General features: G+C 45.0%; 1 protein-coding gene across 1 annotated transcript in view; it reads left to right on the plus strand.

Annotated features, from left to right (window-relative positions):
- The first annotated feature begins 707 nt into the window (after positions 1-707).
- Positions 708-23,707, plus strand: part of LOC130541832 (thyroid receptor-interacting protein 11-like) — a 108,125-nt gene continuing 85,125 nt past the window's right edge. The window contains exon 1 of the mRNA XM_057307604.1: positions 708-6,083. Coding sequence (XP_057163587.1) covers positions 5,798-6,083 — 286 coding nt within the window. The 5' untranslated portion in view covers positions 708-5,797. The remainder of the gene's footprint in view (positions 6,084-23,707) is intronic.

A 23,707-nucleotide genomic window follows, 5' to 3' on the forward strand; every position in this document is an offset into this window, starting at 1 on the left:
CTGTGGACCATCTCCAAAAATTAACTATGCCTGTCAGGGACAGTCCCTCCAAAGTCACCAAGGCCTGAGATGTCAAAGCATTAACTACAGAAGCTAGAGAATGCAGTTATTTTACTAGTATAACCATCGTTTGAACCCTCGTATTAAGTCCATGAAGGTTAGCCAACCCGCATGTCTTAGCAGACATTAAGTTAATTCAGATTGCATGGTGCACTGGGTGTTATATGCAAGTAATGAATCATGGAACTTTACATCAAAAACTGGGGATGTACTGTATGGTGACTAACATAATAAAAATATTATTATTAAAAAAATAAAGTTAATTCAGAATTATGTTGTAGGGACAATAGCCAATTGGCCTCCTTTTATCTTTTGCCATACAAATAATTTTAGTAAATTTGGATTTTTTTTTAAGATTTTATTTATTCATTTGAGAGAGAGCAAGAAGTGTGACAGAGCAGGAGCTAGGGGGCGTGGCAGGGAGAGGCAGAGGGAGAAGCAGACTGACTCCCTGTCCAGCAGGGAGCCTGACATGGGGCTCAATCCCAGAATCCGGGGATCAGGACCCTAGGAGAAGGCGGGCACCTAATCGTCTGAGCCACCCAGACGTCCCTGTAAATTTTGGATTTCCAATTGGGTCAAATTGTGACACTATGTTGAATTAATTTGGGGTGGGGGGGAGGGTTCCATTCCTCCTTATTGTCAGTTTATTTATTCCTGGATTTACGTGGGGGGCGGGGGAGTGTCTTTTTACGCTGCTCATCTTTCTCTGTTTTTTCTTCCGGAGAGTCTCCAATCAGCATCATCAGGGTTGGAGCCTCTGTCATGGCAATAGCTGTATGGTTTCAAGTCTCTTGACTTAAGTCAGGGTGTGAATTGATACCTTCACTGTGCCACAGGGGTGCCGTGGATCTTTCCTCCATAACCCTGAGGATCCGGATCTTGTGCTAAACAGGTTTGGGCAGCGAGTGGTCAGTGAAAGAGCACAGGACCCACAGCCCAGACGCTGATGAAGCAAAACCATCTTCTGCTACAGCCTTTCTCTCCCGTGGACTGCTTCCCCTCCCCACTGTTCCTGCTCTGCAGATTGCCTCAGGATAGTTTTTCATTTCTAGCCACATAAAGTCATGAGTTTTGGGTTCTGTCTCCAATCACACATGGTGCACATGTTCTGGGTGTTTATGGGGAAAGGGAGCTGGGGGGTAGCACCATGGCTGACTGTCCTCTTCCTGTGGGAATGCCAGTCCATCTCCCCAGTGTTGGAGTCCACAGCCAGGAAGACCATTTTGTCTGTGGCCGGAGTGGGAGCCTTAAGCCTCTTGATCACATCTAGAGTCCTTCGACAGGCTGGGAAGTAACAACACTAAGAGAAATGCAAGTGTGTGGCTGAGAGGGTTGCACTGGGAGAGAAGTGGAACACCAAACACCCCCCCCCCCACTTTTGTGTTTCTCATCAGCTCCTGGGCCCTGGGCTGCCATGGATGTGCACCTCAAAATTCTGAGGGCTCAGGAGGACACAGGGTAACAGGGAAAGGAGTGGTAGCTTGGGAGACAGGCAAGGCCACTCCCTTTGCCTGAACCACAGTGCTCATGAGGCAGCCACGGAGCCATTCTTATGTCTCCCTGGGGTCGTGGTCTCCTCCCTTTCCACCAACACCAGAGAGGGTCATCCCCAGGACTGTGCTTGGGGTGCGCTTTCCCCAACAGGATCTGCATGTCTGCCCCAGCACTGGCCCAGCTCCCAGTCGGTGGAACTCAAGCACACCAGTCAGCATGTGTGGTTGCGGACCTCAGCAGGGAGTCTTGGAGACCCATACAGGCCAGATGCAGGTCACATTCATGGCACCTCACGCCTAGATACAGTCAGTTCACATTGGTTCTCACCTTGTTGGCAAAGATGGGACATTAGTTTGGAAACGGATGGTGACTTCCATTTGAAAAACAGAACAGGAGCTAACACACAAGCTGGCCAGCGATGGCCAGTTCCCTCCCAGATAGTGCTTGTCACCTCTGAGGCTAGTTAGCTAACAAAGGAACAGTTCACGCTGTCCCCATGTCCTCAGTTAAGGTGGGCCACCTTGTTTGTGATGCCACTTGTTTTGTTCACCTTCTCCTCAGTTCCCTGGTGAGAGAGAGCTTCCTGTTGCAAACCTGTGGGGATCACCTGACACCCGACAGCTGTGATTGACAGCAGTTCACTAGTCACATATGCTCACAGTTCAGGGGTAGGATCCCCCACACTGTGCAGGGCTGCACAGGGATTGCTCTTGGGAACACAGAGAATAAGCAGGGGCTTGGAAGGCAAGACTGTGTCCTAAAGGTGGAGGGGGGCTGCAAGTCCTGGTTCTGATGGGAGGGTATGAGTGGCTTGCTTGAAGAATTTAGTGGGCTTCTAGGGAACTGAATGCTGCTCCTCAAAATCAACAGGCACCATGTCTGGTCCCTGTGGTGAGAAGGGTTTTTGTTTAGGAGACCTTACTTTGCATTTGGCCATTTGAGCCCCTCCTTGATTTTCCCAGGCATCAAGACAGCCCTTAGTATGGAATCTTAATTTCAGGCTTATGCCACAAGAGGGTATGAAAATCTAATTCTTCTTAGAACTAATAACGGAGTTTCACGGTGAAACAGTACACAGAATAAACACATACAGTAAGTTGTACTGCTATATACTAGATATGAACATGTGGGCACCACAATCAAACACACTCACAATTAGTAATAAAACTCTACTTGGGGATAAATCTAACAAGGCATGTCCAGGAGTCACATGCTGAAAGGTATTTAGCACTGATAAAGGAAATCAAAGATACAAATACATGGAGAGATACACAATACTCGTGAATTGTAAGATTAAGCGTAGTAAAGATGTTAACTCTCTCCAGATTTTTTTTTTAAGATTTTATTTATTTATTTGACAGAGATAGAGACAGCCGGCGAGAGAGGGAACACAAGCAGGGGGAGTTGGAGAGGAAGAAGCAGGCTCGTAGCGGAGGAGCCTGATGTGGGGCTCGATCCCAGAACGCCGGGATCACGCCCTGAGCCGAAGGCAGACGCTTAACCGCTGTGCCACCCAGGCGCCCCTCTCTCCAGATTTATAGAGAGATTTAATGCAATTGCTGTAAAATCCAGTAAGGTTTTCTTTTTTTTTCCTTTTTTGTCGTGATAGATAAGATTATTCAAAAACGTAATGTGGAAAGACAAAGGAATTAGAATAGTTTCAAAAACAATTTAATAAAAGAATCATAAAATGGGAACATACAGTGTACCAAGTTTCAAAACTTATTAGATACTTATAATTGGGAAGACAGTGTGTCATCTGCAGGGCACACACACAGATCAATAGAACAGAACAAAGAGCCCAGAAATCGTCCCCACAAATACATCCAACTGATTTTGAAAAAGGTGCTAAAGCAACTCAACTGAGGAAAGATAGCCTTTCAACGGACTGTAGGCATTTAAAGCTGTGATGAGCTCATAGGCCCCAGACTCAGAAAAGAGCACCAGCAGGGAAGGAAGATGGTAGTTTGAGGTCCTACCAGGTGCTGTTGGGAAAGGAGGGATCGTTTGTGCCCAGCTCAGGATGCAAGCTCCAAGCGCTGGGTGTCAGTTACTTTCATCATTCTGAGCCGAGATCCTCCTGATCCATCAATTCCACAGGCTCCTGGGATTGTCCCGTCAGCTCCCACACTGCAAACCGGGGTCACCCCTAACTGAGCATCCAGTGCTCCAGACTCCATTAGCCTTCCCATTAGCATCATTGTCAGCCTATATGAGGTGGCAAGATCGTTCTCAGTAACTCTGTAAGTACATCCTTCCAGTCCAGCAAAAAAGAGAGCTCTTCTAGCCTAGCCACTCCCTCCCGTTCGGCCCTGGCATTCATTCTGATTGGACAAACCCACCACCACCCTCCCCAGCTCTAAAGTATGGTGAGGGTGTTTGTGTGTGTGACCGGCCAGGCCTTGGTAAGTTTCACCATGTTTCAGGCGAGGAGCCTCATCTAATCCACACGGATTGAAAGGAGGGTTTAGTTCTTCATCATTAACTCAGGCTGTTGTAGAAGAAAGAATGCTGGATAGACAGAACACCAAATGCCTACTTTAGCCTCTTGCGGAGAAGTTTCATGGTTAATGCCTGCTTTTTGCTCCAATATGAATGTCCACAGGGGTTTTACATTTCAGATTCTCTTTCCTTGACTTTGTCAGAGGATGCAGATGAGCTGGCAGTGAACGTTCTCTGACATTGTCTCATGACATAGTTGAGGACTACCCCAGTATAGTCTCCTCTTTGGAGGCATCGCACAGCCTGAGTGAGACGCCTGAACTAGCCAGTAACAAACTCCACTCCCGTGTCATAAAGGTCTAGCTCCTTCATCAGCAACTTCTAAAGGAGTTGGGCCTGCCTGCAGGAAGCCTTTGGCGTGGCCCTCAGTGAAAAACGGACCAGTGTCCTCTGAATCAGATTTTTTTTCTGCAGAACAGAGGTGTCCTTTGCTTAGAAAACGACAAGAGGCACATCAATATATCTGCCTCCACCTTCTTCCAATTACTCTCAGCCTCACCATCCACACCTATGGGATTGACACTTTATACTACTTGCCCTTCACACTTACTACTTACACGCATGGAATGTGTCCACTGCCAAGGTAGGAGACTGTGCTCATTCAGTGGTTTGCATTACCCTCTTGGCAGAGGACCACTCAACGAAAGTGGTGTATTTGATCTCACCACTCCCCCTGGCAAGCCTCCCTAAGCTCAGCCTTCTCCACTGTCATTTCTACTTTGGGTATCAATGAGTTCTTGTCCCTCCATTAAATACTAAGTAAGCTTTTGATATCTGATCTTGCCCTAAGATATGTACCCTGACATTTTATTGTTAGTGTGTGGGTGTGTGTGTGTGTGTGTGTGAGTTCTTAAAGTTTGAGTAGCTCCATTCAGTGCTCCTGACAGAGAAATGGAACATACAAATGCACTTCTTTATTTTTCTAGGAAATGTTTTCTAAGAAGTCCAGTACAAAATATATATATAAGGAACGTCTTAAATATGCATGAAACACATGTGAACCACCCGAACGTGAGAAATGATTGAAGGGCCTATATAATCCTTCTCCTCCAGTGTTCTACCCTCCCCATTCCCTAAATGTCACAGATGTGGTGATTGTTTCCCCTCCCCTCATTCCTTTCTTCTTCTGTATAGTATTTTATCATTTATGTGCATTTACTCTAAACATTTGTTTTGCTTGGTTTGAACTTTTAAAAAATGTTCTATTCCCTTCTTTCACTGAATATTATGTTTCTTAACTTCAGCCATTGATGCTTGTAACTGGCAGCTCTAGTTCGCTTTCACTACTACATAGTTTCCTATTGTAGCAGTTTTCCGCACATTCCTTCCTCCACATTTGAAAGGCGATTATGTGCGCAAAGCCCTTACTTAGCACAACTCTTGGCGCAGAGTCAGCGCTCCATGAACATTTGTTCAGTGGTTGAGACTGAGCCCCGACTCAATGTAACACTAACACTTGTTTCCTCAGGCTGGATTCTCTGCGCCTCGCCCCAATGCTGAGGATCTTGCAGCTCTTCCCCCTCCTGTGAATGACAGAAAATGTTCTGGTGCTCTCCCCGTGCATCCATGACTACAATTCCCGGAATGCATTGCGGTGGCTCTTTACGTCCGTTTCCCTTTACGTCCCGCCCCCAGAGAGATTCTGCATTTAGTGGGCGGGGCTATATTTTTTTAATCCAATGAACCCTTCCTGAGGGGGCGGAGAAATTGTCCAATCAGCGTCTGGGCAGAGTCGCCAATGAGCGGGAAGGTTGTCAGGGCAGCCGACGTATGCGGCGTCCCTAAGCCGCCTCAGCTGAGCGCGGTGGAACCAACCCCTCCTACCTTCTCCGAGGCTGGCTGGTTCCCCTGGCGCCTGCGGAACCCTCTTCCGTGTTCCCGGTGGGCGCAGCATCCCGGAACCTCCACGGACATGGCCAGTAGCCTGAGGACGCCCTCTTTCACCTCCTGTTCTTCCTCCTCGACAGACACAGACGACGACGACGGTGTGCGCGGCACTTGCAAAGATGCTTCTATGTGCAGAGGTGCCTGCGGAGCGCGGGGTCCCCGGGGTCGTCCCCGGGGGACTGGGGTTTGTGGGGGGGGAGGCGGGCCTGTGTCTCAGGAACACGCTTGTGCACTAGAAGGTAGCCGTCAAGTCGTGCGCCCCGGGTTTCACACGTGTGAAGTGCCCAGAGCGGGGCTTCATTCGTGGAGGTGATAATTACCTCACCTGTGCTGTGCGCCGGGCCTGGGGATGGCGTGAGTGGGACTCCGGCGCTGAACCAGGCAGACGGGGGCTTGGCCTTCTTGGGGCTAAAGTCTGTCTGCAAGACCGAGGAGAAGCAAATAAGTGCGGTGTTGAGGGGGGAGGAGGAGTTCAGGTTCTCCCTCTTGAATAGGTTACTTTCCATTGGGGGTTGTCAGGATCCCCACTGCACCTGAGGTCGGGCCAGTCAAGGGGTGTGTGTGTGTGTGTGTGTGTGTGTGTGTGTGTGTGTGTGTGTGTAGGGGGGTCATGGTCTGCCTAGGAGCACGTAATATTGGTGTGCAGAGCCAGTACTTTTCAGAGCTCTTGCATGTTTGCCGCAAGAGTCTACATTCTTAGGGGTCTAGTGGGGCAGCGTTGTGAGCACAGATAAGTGTGACAAGTCGGAAAGCACGAGGCTGGAGTGTACTTCATTCATTGGTTCACTCAACAGAAATTGTTGAGAGTGTACTTTGTGGTTGACCCTTTCTTTTGGGTGGGTGGTGGGTATTCAGTGACGGGGAACACATGATAAATAGGACTGGCATGGTGCATGATGTAGTTACCACCTGGCTGGAAAAGACAGGAAGCAAATAATTACCCATGATATACATAATTACCGCTTTGCTTTGAGTGCTGAGAAATACAGTGTGCATTAGAGGTTGTAATTTAGGCGATATCATATAAGCTGAGAACAGAAGGCTAAGAATAAACAGGGATGTGGGGGGGGAGTGTTCCCTTAGAATAGGAGAGGAGTGTGAACTGTTAAAGGAATTGAGAGAATGTCCTTGAAGCTGGGGCCATGTAGGGACTGTAGGTTGGGGAAAGCCAATGTTTGGGGTTAAGACTTGCACTTTTTGTAGGTTCTTGGACACTAAGCATAGTGATTGAAACATGGAGTCCAGAGCCAAGCTGATCCTAGCTCTGCCACTTATGAGCTGTGTTACTAAACCACTCTGCATCTCAGTTTCCTGATTTGAGAAATGGGGATGATGATAATCCCTCTTCACACATGACTGTGAAGATTAAATGATAGTTAACATTAATAAAACACTTAGAGCCATGTCTGGCATGTAGTAGGTGTTAGTGGTGGTTGATTCAAGAAATAGATGAATACATATCTAAGTATTGAAGACTTGGAGGCAGTGTGTGGTGAAATTTGTGAAGGCTAATGGCTTCCACCCAACTTCATTTCTTCTCCAGCATTCAGGTGCTGTTGACCACGTGTGTCACACTGTTGAATTAGAAATAATTTTTCTCATATTGACTGTTATTTGCTAAGAGAATCTGAAGTGCCATCGATGTGATCAGAGAGAGAGAATACTTTTCAGTACGATGTTACAATTAGGTTTATTTAAAATTTATTGGTACTATTGATTATTTAATATTTGTTGGTAACTGTTTTTGCAAAGTTGCTTACTTAAAAAAAAGTAAATTGACCGTAGAGTAATTCAGACACAGAATAAGGACAGAGAAGTAGTATAACTAGAGCTTGCCTTTTCTTGACTCTCCATGGGATAGTTTTGATAATTTCTCTGTTCTTCTCTTAGATTCCAGTGCCCCCCTGTGTCTGCAGACATCTCAACATTGTAAGGGAAGTTTGGGTTTGGAATTGCAGAGACTCTAGGCAGTTGTACCCAGCCCAGAGGGCAGATCAGCAGAGCCTGTGGGGCTTTTTAAAGAAAACACAAATGCTTAGGTCCTCCTCTAGACTGACTGAGTCAGAATCTTCTGGGATAGGCCTCAGGCTCTAAAGACCAGGCATGTGTGCCATCGGGATGCAATCCTTCAAGGTTTTTTTTTTTTTTTTGCACTGGGCTTTCCTTCATCGGAACAACATGCAACATGATTGGGAGATTACATAAATTAATGTTTGAGGACATTTTCCAGGGCTCTGTCCTTCAAGTTTTGTGATCTGCATCTTCACTGTAGTGTGTTAAACCCTTAAGCCTTGTCAGAAAGTCATGTTATTAATAACGTAGGGATTCCTTGCATTACCTGGGGAAATCACTTTCTGCCTCAGTCCATTCTTTGGAATGGGGATTAGAATGGTAACCCACCTTTGGGATGTAAGGATGAAATGAGAAATAGGTCCAAGGCAGTTAGTACAGGATCCGGCACAGAGTGAAGCCTTCCATAAATTATTATTACTACTTCTGATTTCCCTCCACTATTTATTTATTTTACAGATTTTATTTATTCATTTATTTTAGAGAGAGAGCGTGCATGGGCGGGGGCAGAAGAGGATGGAAGGGGGGGGAAGATCTTGAGCAGAATCCCCACTGAGTGTGGAACCCAACTTGGGGCTCAATCTCAGGACTTTCAGATGATGACCTGAGCCGAAATCAGAAGTTGGACACTGAACCGACTGGGCCACCTAGGCACCTCTTGATTTCCCTCTGTTCTGAATATTATTTGGTTGCAGTTATGGAGTCCTAGTTATGTCCTAGCTGTGGGTCAGGCTGGTGCCTGCCGCCCTAGGTTACAGTCATAAAACCCTTAAAAAATAACGTTAAGAAAGCCAGTTGGCCTCCCAGGACACCTAGGAGTCCCTCTAAAAAAGGGAACCATCCTTTCCTACTGTGACAGTGGTCAGCATCCTCCAGAAAGGCCACTGGAAGCACACCTGTCCTTAAACACAGTGGGTTCGTTACTCATCCTGAGGCAAAACCCACATCATGGGGAACTGTGGGGCTGGTGAATAAGAAAGAGGGTGTTAGAAAGAACTTACAGGATTTGGACTTTGGGTGGATGTTTTGGGGAGTGTTCAAAGAAGCAGGTGTGCTTCAAAGAAGCACACAAAGCTGTGCTCTAGACTGCGTGCCGACTGGAGGTGAGACAGTTCTGGGATTGGGTAGCTCCATCAGTCTTTTCTAGAAGGAGGTATGAGTAGTGTGACAACTGGTGTCGTTCAGGAGGAAGGCACTTGCTGGTATCAGCTGGGAGAGAGGAATGATTGGTATTTTCTACCTGGCATGACAACCTGGTTTTTGTCTGTTTGGACAAGAGGAAGTGGTCCTTTTTTGTCTCCCTTCATCACCTTGGCTATGTCACGTTGTGCTGCTATTCTGCGAGATGGTTTGTGTCCAACAGGAGAACCACATGGCCTCCCTGTGAGCCCCAGGCCCGCTTCTACCAGCAGTGCAGCCTGGCTCAAGGTGCCAGGCGACCTCCTCGATGTCACCGCTGCTTTTCCTTCCTTCACAGTAGAGGAGGGAAGTCTTCAAAAGGCAAATAGGTGTTTGCCAGGTAGAAGAAACTAGCCTGGACATTGAAGCACAGGGCTGTGTCAGGGGCACAAGACACTGGGTCGAGGAGTGAGTAGCAACAAGAATTCTGGAGAAGTTGTCAGATAACGAAATGCGGGAGGTAGAAGGGTTTCAAGTGGGGGAGCTGACATGCTCTGCGTTTGCTTTAGACGGATCCCCAGCAGCCTTGTGGGAGATGCATTGGTGACCAAGGGAAAGTCAAGGGAAAGTCTGTTCCCCTTTCCTTTTCTGGCTCAGGGCCCTTCTCCTACCTGCTCTGTTGCAACAAGTCCTTCACGTCCAGCTCCCTGTCCCATCCACGTGCTCCTGCTCTGGCCAGGGTGATTCTTTTGGAATCCCAGATCTTCTGTTACGTGTTCCTGGAAACCTTTTGATTCCCCATGAGCCGCAAGGTGAGAATCTGCACTGTGTGGCATGACTCACTTTGCTTTTCATGATCTTCTCACGGAACCCTGGGTCTCCCGCTGCCAACTGGAAATCTGCATTCCAATGTCTCATAATTATCTCAAACCCATTCTTTCCAAAAGTGTGCTTGAGATCCCCTTCCTGTATTTTCCTCATTGCCACTGCTACTCCCCAACTCCGTGAATGGGGCCACTGTGTCCTTCAGCTCCCACGTGCAAAAGGGAGGAGTCATCTTGGAACTCTGCTTTGACTTCCTCACCCCCTTATGCGATCATTCACCCAGACCTGTGACTTTATCTGCTAAAATATTTCTGGAATTTTGGGGCGCCTGGGTGGTGCAGTCATTAAGCGTCTGCCTTCGGCTCAGGGTGTGATCCCAGAGTCCTGGGATCGAGCCCCACATCGGGCTCCCTGCTCTGCTGGGAGCCTTCTTCTTCCTCTCCCACTCCCCTGCTTGTGTTCCCTCTCTTCACTGGCTGTCTGTCTCTCTGTCAAATAAATAAAGTAAAATAAAATCTTTAAAAAAAATATTTCTGGAATCTACGTCCTTTTCTCCACCTCTGCTTCTTCCCTCTCAGTCCAAGTTACAGTCGTTTGTGGTCTGAGCCATGCTGCCAGTCTGCTCGCTGAGCTTCCAGGTGCTCCTGCCTCCCCCAAATCCCTGTCTCCCCCTGAAGCCAGAGGTTTGTGGAAGGCCCATTCGATCATGTCACTGCCTAGTTTCCTGGCTTCTTGTTGCTGTTTGAGATAGACCCAGATGTTCCTTCTGTGTCTGCAAGGCTGCTCCGTCCTCCTTCTCCCGTCTTGCTTCCCCCTCGCCTTCCCTGCCCTACCCGATCTGGTCAGTCCTTCCAGTGTGCCCGCCGGCCTTGGGGCGGCTCGGCTGCTCCCGCTGCCCAAGATGCTTTTACCCCCACCCCCCTTGCCTCATGAGCTCTCATCTTCCCTTAGATGAATGCAGTCACTCCACAGTCTTTACTGAATGCCTGCTCAGTTGCCGGAGGCTCGGTTCTCATGTGGTTCCAGATGTGACCCAGACAGACCATGGTGGAGCTGTTAGCGAGCCTTTCTTCCAGAGAGAGAAGCGCCAGGGAACACAGAGGCAAGCAGTCCGGCGTGTCAGGGGTGCTGGATGCTGTAGGAGGGCTGGAAGGCTTTATCATCTGAGCTGGGATGGCCGGAGAAGCACCCTGAGGACAGCGTTGGGGAAAGCCTTGCAGGAGGTGAGGGAGTGAGCCCTGTGCATGTCTGTGGGAACAGTGTCCCAGGCAGAGAAGGGGGAGTAGGAAGGCCTCCGTGGAGAGAGCTGGGCTGACTCGTTCCAGGAACGACGAGGCCAGAGTGAGGGAGAAGGAGGAGATAGCAGATGGGGTCTTAGGGACCTGGGGTGGTGGCCACTGGGGGATTTTGAAGTGAAGAGTGAGGTGACCTGACTTGGGTTTTATGGGATCACTTCAGCTTCTCTGTTGAGAACAGTGAGGGTGGAAGCAGGGAGATCAATTAGTAGGCTACTGGAATATTCCAAGACATGATGCTGCCGGCTTGGATCAGGATGGTAGGGGTGGAAGTGATGAACACAGACCAGGTTCTGGGTACATGTTGAAGAAAAAGCTGATGGGATGTGCTGACAGATTGGATGTGGGTGAGGCCGATGAGTGAAAGAAGGTCCCCAGCCTTCTGGCTCATGTTGGATGCGGCTCCCTCCAGCGGCCCCTGACACCTGCAGACAAGGTCCAGCCCATTATCTGTTCTCTATGTATCTTCTTCGTGGCAGTCAGCCCCATCGCAATGGAGACATCTTGTTTAATGTTTGTCTCCCCCGTGAGAATCATGGTGCCAAGAGGGACCGTGTGTGTCTCAGGGCCACGTGCCTTGTAGACCCCTAGGAAGTATTCCTCAGCCAGCAGAGTGACGAGGAACTGAATGTAGATGCTCAAGGTTCTATTTCCTGATGAGGACTCAAAATTGCCATGTTCTGTTTCCCTGGTTTTGAGTGGTCTGTGTGTTTTAGAAAGCAGGCCAGGGGCTGGAAGACTGAGATTCTATTGTGAGAATTCCAGAAGTTAACCTGATTTCAACTGCATCACAAAAAGTGACTCTTGAGGTGCAAGTGGGTCAGAGGATCACCTCTTGGGAGAGGTAGCATTTTCTGGAAGGCTTAGCTAGGCCTTTCCAGCTCACTGATGGCATCTTCCTGGCTCTGCCCAGAGAGCAGGGCTGAACTTTTGATCTGAAATATTCTGATGGTGGGGATTGGTGCTTTCCCTCCCCAGAGAAGACATGTCAGTTTAGAATGAAAATATTCTGGTGAGGACAAATTGGCAGCCAAACGTGCTCATCGGGAAAGTCAAATAAATCATGGATTTTCTGGGTTTTTTGTCCCCTCACCCCATTTTTCCCATAAGGAACAAATCAAATTTTGGCAAATATTTGTGAAAAACAGTGGTCTGAGATCTAGAATACTAATTTTTTTTCTTTTAATGGTTAAGTTTTTTTTTAAGATTTAATGTTTAAGTAATCTCTACACACAGCATGGGGCTGGAAATCACAATTTTTTTTTTAAAGATTTTATTTATTTATTTGACAGATAGCCAGCGAGAGAGGGAACACAAGCAGGGGGAGTGGGAGAGGAAGAAGCAGGCTTCCAGAGGAAGAGCCTGATGTGGGGCTCGATCCCACAAGGGAGGGATCAGGCCCTGAGCCGAAGGCAGACGCTTAAGGACTGAGCCACCCAGGCGCCCCTGGAAATCACAATCCTGTCAAGAGTCACATGCTCTCCTGACTGAGCCAACCTGGCCCTCCTTAAGGATTAACTTTTTAAATGACAAAAGTAAATACATTTCTCCCACTCAGCCTAATTTGAATATACTGTGCTTACAGTGTTTTTTGTGTTTTTTAATGGCCGAATTGTATTCCACAGTGTGGTTGTACTTTACGTGATGATTCTTCTGTTTGTCATTTGGGTGGCTATGATTTTGCTATTAAGATCGGGCTGTGATGAACATATTTTTGCATGTGTGTTTGAGTTTTCCAGTGAGATGGATTTCAGGGTAAGAGCTTCTGCAAAATGATCCTCAAGAGTGATTATGTCAGTTTCTGTTTTGACCTATGGTAAATAAGATGCTAATCACAGAGTATTTCTCAGTCTCTTAAATTTTTTGTCAACATGCGGGGGTGTGGGGGAAGATAATGCCTGTTTTAAATTTATATATATATATATATATATGTTTCTGTTTTATATTTAAATCTAAATATATATTTATTATATATACATATTTATTTTGTATTTGTGTTTAAATTTATATATATAAATATATATTTATACATATACAAATATATATTTTAAAGAGTTACTTGTTCACGAGTGAACACAGGGGAGGGCCAGAGGGAGAGGGAGAGAGACAATCTCAAGCAGATTCCACACTGAGCACAGAACCTGACTGGGGCTGGATCCCACAATCCCGAGATCATGACCTGAGTCAAAATCAAGAGTCAGATGCTTAACCGATTGAGCCACCCAAGTGCCCCTTAAATTTATATTTTTATAATCAGTAGTAAGACTGAGCATTTTTAGTTGGTCACTGTCAGTGATACTTTTTTCACATGAGCCTTCTCTCCTTATCATTTTCCTACTGGGTTGTTGTCTTTTTGTTTGGGTATTTATATTTTTATTATTGATTTGTAAGAACTTTTTATATGTAGGATAGTAGTCCTTTGCCTCTGTATTTGTTGCAGTATTTTCTCTCAAACTGTTGCCTTTCAGTTTAGCTTGTACCATACATTTCATGATACATTTCATTCTGAATCTTTATGGTGCCAAATCTCACAGTCTAACTTTATGGCTTGTGGCTTTGGATAATGCTTTAAAAGACCATTTTCAATCACTACATTTTCTTTTAGCACTTTTATGGTTTGGGCTCCTACTGCTTAGACCATTCATCTATTTTTATTATTCTGTATGTTATAAGGTAGCAGTTTTGGTCCCTACAACATCTAGTGATGGTCTATATCCCCCATGGATTTGAAACATCACTTAGATACTAAATTGTTATATATATTTTAACACAGCCATGTGTCTGTCTTCTTCACTTCCAGTTGGAATTTGTTTTTTTCATTTTGATGCATGAACATTTTGACTTGCAAAGTTACTTAGTTGTGAATTGATTGAGAGCTCCCACAGCTTGCTTCTCAGAATAAGAATAGGTTTGTACTAGGGAATAACACCCTTTTCTTAGTTCATTTGAGCAGCTATACTGCAGGAAGGAAGAAAAGAAAGGGACACTGACCAAAGGTATGTGTGTAAGTCTGTGAAAGCAATAGCTTTTCAGGAAGCCTGTGGTGTAGACTTCAACATACATGTCATTGGCCAGAACTAAGCATGTGGCCCTACCTCTAGGTGCAGGAACGTGTGAGAGGGGAGAATTTCTCACAGGGCAGATTGATACCTTGAACAAAATTGGGGTCCTCTTAGTAAGGAAGAAGGGGTAGGTGGATATTGAAAGGGGAATTTGGAGGGTCAGCTACATCTCTCTTGGCTCTTTTTTTTTTTTTTTTTCCTTTATAATTTCCCTAGGTCGGGGTGCCTGGGTGGTTCAGTCGGATTGAATGGCTTAATCTCAGGGTTTGAGTTCAAGCCCCACGTTGGTCTCCATGCTGGGTGTGTAGCCTATTAAAAAAAAAGAGAGAAAAGAAAAAGAAAAAAATTACCTCAAGTATTCTTAAGAGACAGAGGTGAAAGGGAAGAAAGCAAATGGAGGTGGGAGGGCAGGGGAGAAAAGGAGATAATTTGTAAAATGAAATGCTCAGGTCTTATTATACAGTTTGATGAGCATTTTAAGAAATGTATACAGTTGACTCTTGAACAACATGGGTTTGAATTGCATGGGTCCACTTATATGCAGATTTTTTGATAAATATAGTACAGTACTGTAAACATATTTTCTTTATGATTTTCACAATATTTTCTTTAGTGTAGTTTGTTGAAGGAATACAATATATAATACATCTAACATACAAAATATATGTGAATGGACTGTTTATGTTATCAGTAAGGCTTCTGGTCAACAGTAGGCAATTAGTAGTGAAGTTTTTGGGGAGTTGAAAGTTAAATGAAAATTTTTGACTGCACAGGTGTCAGCACCCTTAACCCCTGTGTTGTTCAAGTGTCAACTGTATATCTGTGCCCCACCACCAAAACCAAATATGAACTGTATATGAAACTCCAGAAGTTTCCTTTGTATCTCTTTCTAGTTAGGCTCTTTACCTCCACTGGTCATTTTCTGATTTCAGAATCTGTGGTAGATTAGATTTGCCTTATCTTGTAGGTCGTGTAAATGGAATTGAATGGTATGTATTCTTTTGTCTTCTTCCACTCAGTGTGTTCTTTGAGATTTATCCATGTTGTGTTCACTTATCAAAGATAAACAAAGCCAGATCCTAGTTTAAGTGGTGAGGACAGATTTTAATCAGCAATAACTCCTGCAATCAGGAAAAGAGTCCAGCATGAATTCAACTCAAACTCAGTTTGTACAGAGGGCATTTTAAAGAGAGAATGAGGGAGTAAGGCCAGGTATGAATAAAGTCAGAGAAGTAAAAGATTACAAAAAGTGAGAAAGGCGTTGTTCCATGTGAAACCACCTGCATTTACTCACTGGGAGACAGGAGCCAGACTTTTCAGTGTTGGCTGAGCAAACAGTAGATGCCTTGAGTTTTCTCAGTCATGGACTAAGGGGGACTGGCGTTGTCCTAGGGCTGGGGTCTTGAGCTGTTAGAAACTATGTTAGTGTTTGGCCCAGTCTGCATATGATAAGCCAAGGTTGAGGCCTTGTCGAGAAGGGGGTTCAGAGGAATCTGGCTAGAGTTTGGTCAAGGAGAGAGTCTTTGTCAGTGTAAAATAGTTTGTTCCTTTGTATGTAGTGTGCCTATACCACAATTTGTTCATCTGTTCAACTGATGATTAGACATTTTGTTGTTTCCAATAATTTGGTCATTATGAATAGGCTATAATAAACATTCTTATAGAAGTCTTAGATTTCTCTCAAAATTGCTTCATGGGATTGCTTAGTCACAGGGTGGGGATATATTGAACTGCTAGACTAATTTCCAGAGTGGTTTATCAGTTTACACTTCCCACCAGCAATATAGTAACACCCCAGTTGCTCAGCATCCTCGTTGACATTCTGTGCTGTCAGTGAGGGTGAGATAGCATCTCATTATGGTTTCACATTACATTTCCCTGGTGACAAATGATCTTAGGCACCTTTTTGTGTGTTTATTGGGCATTCGTACATCTTTTGTGAACTGTCAGTTCAAGTCTTTTGCCCATTTTTGCTGTTCCTGTTGTTTTTGGTTTTGACTTATTGGAATTTATGATATATTCTGAATAGGAATTCTTTGTCACGTAGATGTATTGTAAATATACATGTATAAGAAAATGAAAATTTAAAATATTTACAGTAGCATCAAAAAATGTAAAGTGGGGGTGCCTGGGTGGCACAGCGGTTAAGCGTCTGCCTTCGGCTCGGGGCGTGATCCCGGCGTCTGGGATCGAGCCCCACATCAGGCTCCTCCGCTATGAGCCTGCTTCTTCCTCTCCCACTCCCCCTGCTTGTGTTCCCTCTCTCGCTAGCTGTCTCTGTCTCTGTCGAATAAATAAATAAAATCTTTAAAAAAAAATGTAAAGTTTTTGGGGTGACTGGGTGGCTCAGTCGATGAATCATGTGACTTTTGATCTCAGCTCAGGTCTTGAACTCAGGGTTGTGAGTTCAAGGCCTGCATTGGTCTCCATGCTGGGTGTGGAACCTACTTAGAAAACGAAAACAACAGCAGAAAACCAAACTGGCTAGGAATAAGTCTCAAGAAAGACATGAAACACCTTTACACAGAAAAAATAAAACATTGTTGGGAAGAATTCAAGAAGACTGAAATAAATGGGAGATATGCTTTGTTTATGCATCGGAAGATTTGCTGTCATCAGGATTTCTGTTCTCCACCACTTGATTCATGCAAACAATGCAATCCCAGTCAAACTTGTAGCCATCTTTTTTAGAAGAAATGACCAGATTGATTCTAAAATGTATATGGAAAGGCAAAGGGTCTGGAATAGCCAAAATAGTCTTCAAAAGAACACAGTTGAAGAATGCTTATTCCTGCTGAATTTTAAGACTTATAGCAAAGCCACAGTAATCAAAGTCTTCGGCATAAAGATAGATCAATGAACAGAATAGAGAGTCCAAAAATAGACCAAACACAAGTACTGTTGATTGATTTTTGCCCAGAGTGTCAAGTCAGTTCAGTGAGGGAAAGGAAGTCTTTTTAATGAATTATTCTGTTTGAACTGGATATTCAGGTGGAAAGAAAATGGAGCTTGACCCGTACCTTGTTCTGACACACACACATTAATTTGGAATGGATCCTAAACCTAAATATAAAAGCTGAACCAGGGGGCGCCTGGGTGGCTCAGTCACTTGAGTCCAACTCTTGATTTTGGCTCAGGTCATGATCTCAGGGTCATGAGATCAAGCCCCGTGTCGAATCAAGCCCTGTGTCAGCCTCCACGCTCAGTGAGGAGTCTGCTTGAGATTCTTTACTTTTGGCCCTTCCCCTGTGCACACTCTCTCTATCAAATAAATCTTGAAAAACAGAAAAGCTAGAACCATAAAACTTTTGTATGAAAACATGGGAGAGTATCTTGATGACCTTGGGGTAGGCAAATGTTTTGTATACAGAACATAAAAAGCACTAATTACAAAGGAAAAATAGATACACTAAGAACATGAGCAGGCAAGACAGGCTGGGAGAAAATATTCAGAATACATGTTCTTAAGTGTTTTATTTTTTCCAGAAGTATGTTAGCATTATTCAGGTCCATGGTATCCTATTATTCTATTCTGTATTAACTGTTTTTTTTTATTGTTTGTTTGTTTAAGTCAGGTATGAGACATTGTACCGCGGAACTTTCTGATTGACTTCTCCTTATTTCACCCTCTTGTGAATGTTGGTTCATTTTCCATTAACGTCTTGCCCACTATTCAGGGACTCCTTACAACAGAGAGAGTAGATTTTATATCCTGTTAATCCTTGTGAAGTAATTGGCTGTTAGATGAAGCCAGAAGGCAATCCCAGTAGCTTCCATTGGGAGGAAACGTTAGCCTATGAGTCTTAGTTAATTGAGGCACAGCGTTGTTTTTTCTTTTCAATATTTTATTTATTTATTTATTTATTTATTTATTTATTTATTTATTTGAGAGAGACAGAGAGACAGAAAGACAGAGTGGGCGGGAAGGAGAGAGGGAGAGGGACAAGCAGAGTCTGCACTGAGCTTGGAGCCTGAACACTGAGATCATGACCTGAGCTGAAATCAAGAGTCGGACACTCAATTGACTGAGCCATCCAGGCGCCCGTTTTGTTTTTTTTCTTAATTTTTTTTTATTATGTTATGTTAGTCACCATACAGTACATCCCTGGTTTCTGATGTAAAGTTCGATGATTCATTAGTTGCGTATAACACCCAGTGCACCATGCTATACGTGCCCTCCTTACTACCCATCACCAGTCTATCCCATTCCCCCACCCCCTCCCCTCTGAAGCCCTCAGTTTGTTTCTCATAGTCCATAGTCTCTCATGCTTGATTCCCCCTTCTGATTACCCCTCTTTTTTTATCCCTTTCTTCCCCTACCGATCTTCCTAGTTCTTCTATTCCATAGATGAGAGAAATCATGATAATTGTCTTTCTCTGCTTGACTTATTTCACTTAGCATTATCTCCTCCAGTGCCGTCCATGTTGCAGCAAATGTTGAGAACTCGTTCTTTCTGATAGCTGAGTAATATTCCATTGTATATATGGACCACAACTTCTTAATCCAGTCATCTGTTGAAGGACATCTCGGTTCCTTCCATGATTTAGCTATTGTGGACAATGTTGCTGTGAACATTGGGGTGCATATGGCCCTTCTCTTCACTACTTCTGTATCTTTGTGGTAAATACCCAGTAGTGCAATGGCTGGGTCATAGGGTAGCTCAATTTTTAACTTTCTAAGGGACCTCCACACTGTTTTCCAGAGTGGCTGTACCAACTTGCATTCCCACCAGCAATGTAGGAGGGATCCCCTTTCTCCACATCCTCTCCAGCAATTGTTGTTTCTTGCCTTGTCAATTTTTGCTATTCTAACTGGCATAAGGTGGTATCTTACTGTGGTTTTGATTTGAATTTCGCTGATGGCTAATGATTTTGAACATTTTTTCATGTGTCTGTTAGCCATTTGTATGTCATCATTGGAAAAGTGTCTGTTCATATCTTCTGCCCATTTTGTGATTTGTTTATTTGTTTCTCGCGTATTGAGTTTGAGAAGTTCTTTGTAGATCTTGGATACCAGTCTTTTATCTGTAGCGTCATTTGCAAATATATTCTCCCATTCCGTGGGCTGCCTCTTAGTTTTTTTGACTGTTTCCTTGGCTGTGCAGAAGCTTTTTATCTTGATGAAGCCCCACAAGTTCATTTTATCTTTTGTTTCTCTTGTCTTCCGAGGTGTGTCATGAAAAAGGTTGCTTTGGCCGATGTCGTAGAGGTTGCTGCCTATGTTCTCCTCTAGGATTTTGATGGATTCCTGTCTCACATCGAGGTCTTTCATCCATTTGGAGTTTATCTTTGTGTATGGTGTGAGAGAGTGGTCAAGTTTCATTCTTTTGCATGTAGCTGTCCAATTTTCCCAGCACCATTTATTGAAGAGACTGTCTTTTTTCCACCGGATGTTTTAAACAGGCCAATTAATTATGAAGAGATTGAGTCAGTGATAAACTCTGACAAAACTCTTTGTTTTTGTTTTGTATTTTCCTTAGGTGATTAACACTTTAGGCCTTGCGGATCCGCTGAGGAAAGCAACGGCGCTCACAAGAAGGAAAACAGACTCAAAGTCTGTGTAGGTACAAAGTTTATTGCCCTTAAGACTTTGCTTCCTGCCTTCCATTTATAACCAAGAACGAAACCAACAAGAAATAGAAACCAAACACTGAGACTAGTCCATGCAAAAGAACAACGATAAAAATGAGAGGTAGAGCAATATCTTACAGGCCAGTATGCAGCCTGCAGTTAACATTCCAAACTTGAAAACCGATGCGAAGAGTATCGGATTGATTTTTGCAATTGCATAAATATACATCGTAGGTACGTATATATGTACGTACCCTGCGTATAAATACACACACACATCCACACAGACACCGTTTGCGCAACTGAAGTGTTGGGGGAGGGATGGAAGTCCAAGTGGGTAAGTAGGTTTGAAAAGCAATAGAATGAAGTTTCCTGCAAGGTTGCACAGCTTGAGGAAACAGCCTTGACCTCTGTCTGTAAAGCGGTGCCTTCCACATAGGCTGCTTCCGAGGGTTGTACGTGTTCCTGTTTGTCCAGCATGCGGAGTAATGCCTGGCACTGGAGTCAGCACTCAGCACTGTTGATTAGAAGTGAAATGAAGCAGCCCCAGCCTCGACCCTCACTGGCTGGGAGAGCGGGGAGGGCCCCTTCCCATTCCCTCAGACGAAGAACTGCCCGCTGGAGGGCATGTCACACCTCTCCTGGCAAGTTCCCAGTGTTGCAGGTGACACTCCTGCCGATAGGGCAGAGTCAGTCAGTGCTTCTTGAATGAACAGGTGGCTGGACCAGATCCGCGTTTCCCACGGGAGGAATGTGAGGTGACTTTAGGTGGCACCCCGGTAGATGTGTTACATTTTCAAAGGTATTGATTACAGGGTGTGTTAGAAGAAAATATTAGGTAGCACGTCACACCTGGGTGCTAAAAGAAGTGAGTTGATCTAAAGGACTGTTGAGGGGCCCCTGTGTGGCTCAGTGGGTTGAGCATCTGCCTTTGGCTTGGGTCATGATCTCGGGGTCCTGGGATTGAGCTGCATGTCGGGTTCCCCGCACGCTTCTCCCTTTTCCTCTCCCTCTGCCACTCCCCCTGCTTGTGCTGTCGTTCTTGCTTGTTCTCAGTCTCTCAAATAAATAAATAAAATATTTAAAAAATGTAAAATAAAGGAATATTAAATGGAGCAGGTGCATGGTGAATGTCATGAAAATTTCAGGACAATCGTGGATTGAATGAACACTGTTAAAAGGTCTTTCTAAATCTGATATTTTTCATTCTTGGCATTTTATTTCAATATCTATTTATTTATTTAACTTTTTGAGAGAGAGAGAGAGAGAGAGAGAGAGAGAGAACACGTGTGAGCAGTGGTGGGGAGGGCAGGGGAGAGAGAAAGATCCCAAGCAGGCTCCACGCCCATTGCAGAGCCAGACATGGGCCTCAATCTCAAGAGTCTGAGATCACAATCTGAGCCACAACCAGGGGTCGGCTGCCCAACAGACTGTGCCACCCAGGCACCCCTGATTTCTTCCTGGTGTGTCCTGCAGTCACTGGAGCATCGTGTTAGAGTTGTCATTACGTGTGCACATGGACGTGCTCAGTCTTCCTCGTGGAGTGGTTGGACCGCTGCACTCACAGCCCCTGGCTGCTTCAGTCCACGTACCATCTAGGGGCCATTTGAAGAAGGGGCACAAATTCTAATTGCTGTTCGAGAACCATCCATCGATACCTTCTGATCAGACCAAGAAAGACTCAGTAACACAGCCTACACCTGGAGGGTCAGGAGCTTGGAAAGAAATCTCAGAGCCGATGATGGCGATCTCTTCAGAAGCGCAGCCTCGCCAGTGTGCTTGGCTGCACGAAGGTCAATGCTGTGTGGAAACTCCCAGATATCCTGAAAGGGAAGACCTAACCAACCCATGTCACTCATCTTTTTCCTTTCATTCTGTTCAAATAAGTCTAAAAGGGCTTTTTCATAAACACAAAATTAGAATTCTAAGCAATAAGAAAAACACTGACTAACTGGCAGTGTTTCTTCTTTTTTCTGTCTTACAATTGATGGTGTCTTAGAATGAAATACGGCATATGGTTAGTGTAGAAACATTCTAAAACAAAGAGAAGTTAAAACACACACATACACATACACACCCATGCACCCCAGAAATCTCTGATGTTTCTCCTGTTTCTCTGCTGTTCTTCAGCCTCCCTGCCTGCCTTCTGCTACTGGAACATTCCAAGGCGCTTCCTGCCCCAGAGCATTTCTATCTGTTGTGTGTCCTGTCTGGAATGCCTTTTGCACAGCTCTCTCCGATTCTGTGGGGCTCCACGTGGCCTTCCCTTTTCAGGGAGGCCTCCCTTTTACCTTCTCTAGTGCAGGTCCTTCCATCCCCCATGCTGTTGTCCTTCATCTGGCATAAGCTCTTATGTCTCTTTGTGTCTGCTCTTCCCGGGCTCCCCACGGTATCCCCAATGCCTGGCACTTAGCAGACACTGGACAGGTATTGCTTGAACTGGATCCATAGTGTTAAACTGAGGGCGAATGCAGCAGCTGCTCCTTGTCATCCAGGAGAGGGCAGTAGGAAGTACAGGGAGGAGCTCCTAGAGGAAGGCAGCTTGGTCAGCTTTTCAGCAGGTAGAGCCTCTGAGTGGTGGAGCGAGTGCCTTCTTTGTGGGGCGTGCTCAGGGAGTGGCTTGGTGTTGTTGAAGGGTTCTGGCACCGGATGTCAGGGTTGGCCAGTCATTTGGAATGTTCCTTCCAACCAGACATCCATGTTTGAGGACTGTTCTCATCACTGGTCTGTGGTTCTTGCTTCAACTGCAGATGTGGCTTTTACCACTAGATGGCACTAGATGATGCCTTTGAGGACAGTGCTCCTCAAAGCACCAACAGAGAGCAATTGTCTCTGTTTTAATTATTGAAGTAATCCATCTATACAATGTTATATCAGTTTCAGGTGTGCAGCATAGTGATTTGACAAGTCTGTATACATTACACAGCGCTCACCACGATTAAGTATAGTCACTATATGTCACACAGTAGGGCATTGTTACAATTTTATTTGACCATATTCCAGACATTGTACTTTTCATCTTTGTGAGTTATTTATATAAGTGGAAGATTGTAACTCTTAATCCCCTTCACCAATTTCGCCCCCCCCCTTTACCTCTGGCAACCATCAGTTTGCTTTCTTTCTTGAAGAGTTTGTTTTGTTTTGTTTGTTTGGAGAACAGATTTTTCATGACACTTATACCCAGAACACATACTTCGACCAAAGCTTCCTGAAACAGTCTTTAACTCTTACAGTATGTAGTCCATACTGATTTTTTCTAGTTTACTCTAGTTGACTGTATTTTCTAAGACGGTGATTTGCAAACTATTACATTGATTTTATGACATGGATGGGTCACAATTCATTGTTTGAAAAGCACCATTTTAGACAACTGAGCCTGTTCACCCTTGTAAAACTCTATAGGTCAGCTTTCCTTGACAATCTGGGCTTGCAGGTAATTGTGTCCCTTAGTGCGTACTTTGTGTGTTTCTGTGTTGAGTTGCTGCCTTGAGTAGCCGAAGGTATGTGCTTCCTTATGGGTGTCTGTGGATGTGGGAACATGGACGTGGGAGACTGGGGGGGGACATGTTTGTACAGGATTTGCACCGACTGTAGTCAAGAGAGCAGTAAGCCTTGTCAGTGGATATAAAGAGAAAATAGAATATCTATCTGCTTCTGGGAGCTCAGAACCCAGCTGGGTGACATCATACACACACACACACCCACACCCACACCCTACCCCTTTCAGCTTACTCCTCAAGCAAGTGGAAATGAGCTGATGCGCTCAGGATATCATTTAGGATGTTTCAGGGTGTAAATAACAGAAAACCAACTCCATTT

This window comes from Ursus arctos, unplaced genomic scaffold, assembly GCF_023065955.2.
Source record: "Ursus arctos isolate Adak ecotype North America unplaced genomic scaffold, UrsArc2.0 scaffold_50, whole genome shotgun sequence".
Classification (NCBI taxonomy): domain Eukaryota; kingdom Metazoa; phylum Chordata; class Mammalia; order Carnivora; family Ursidae; genus Ursus; species Ursus arctos.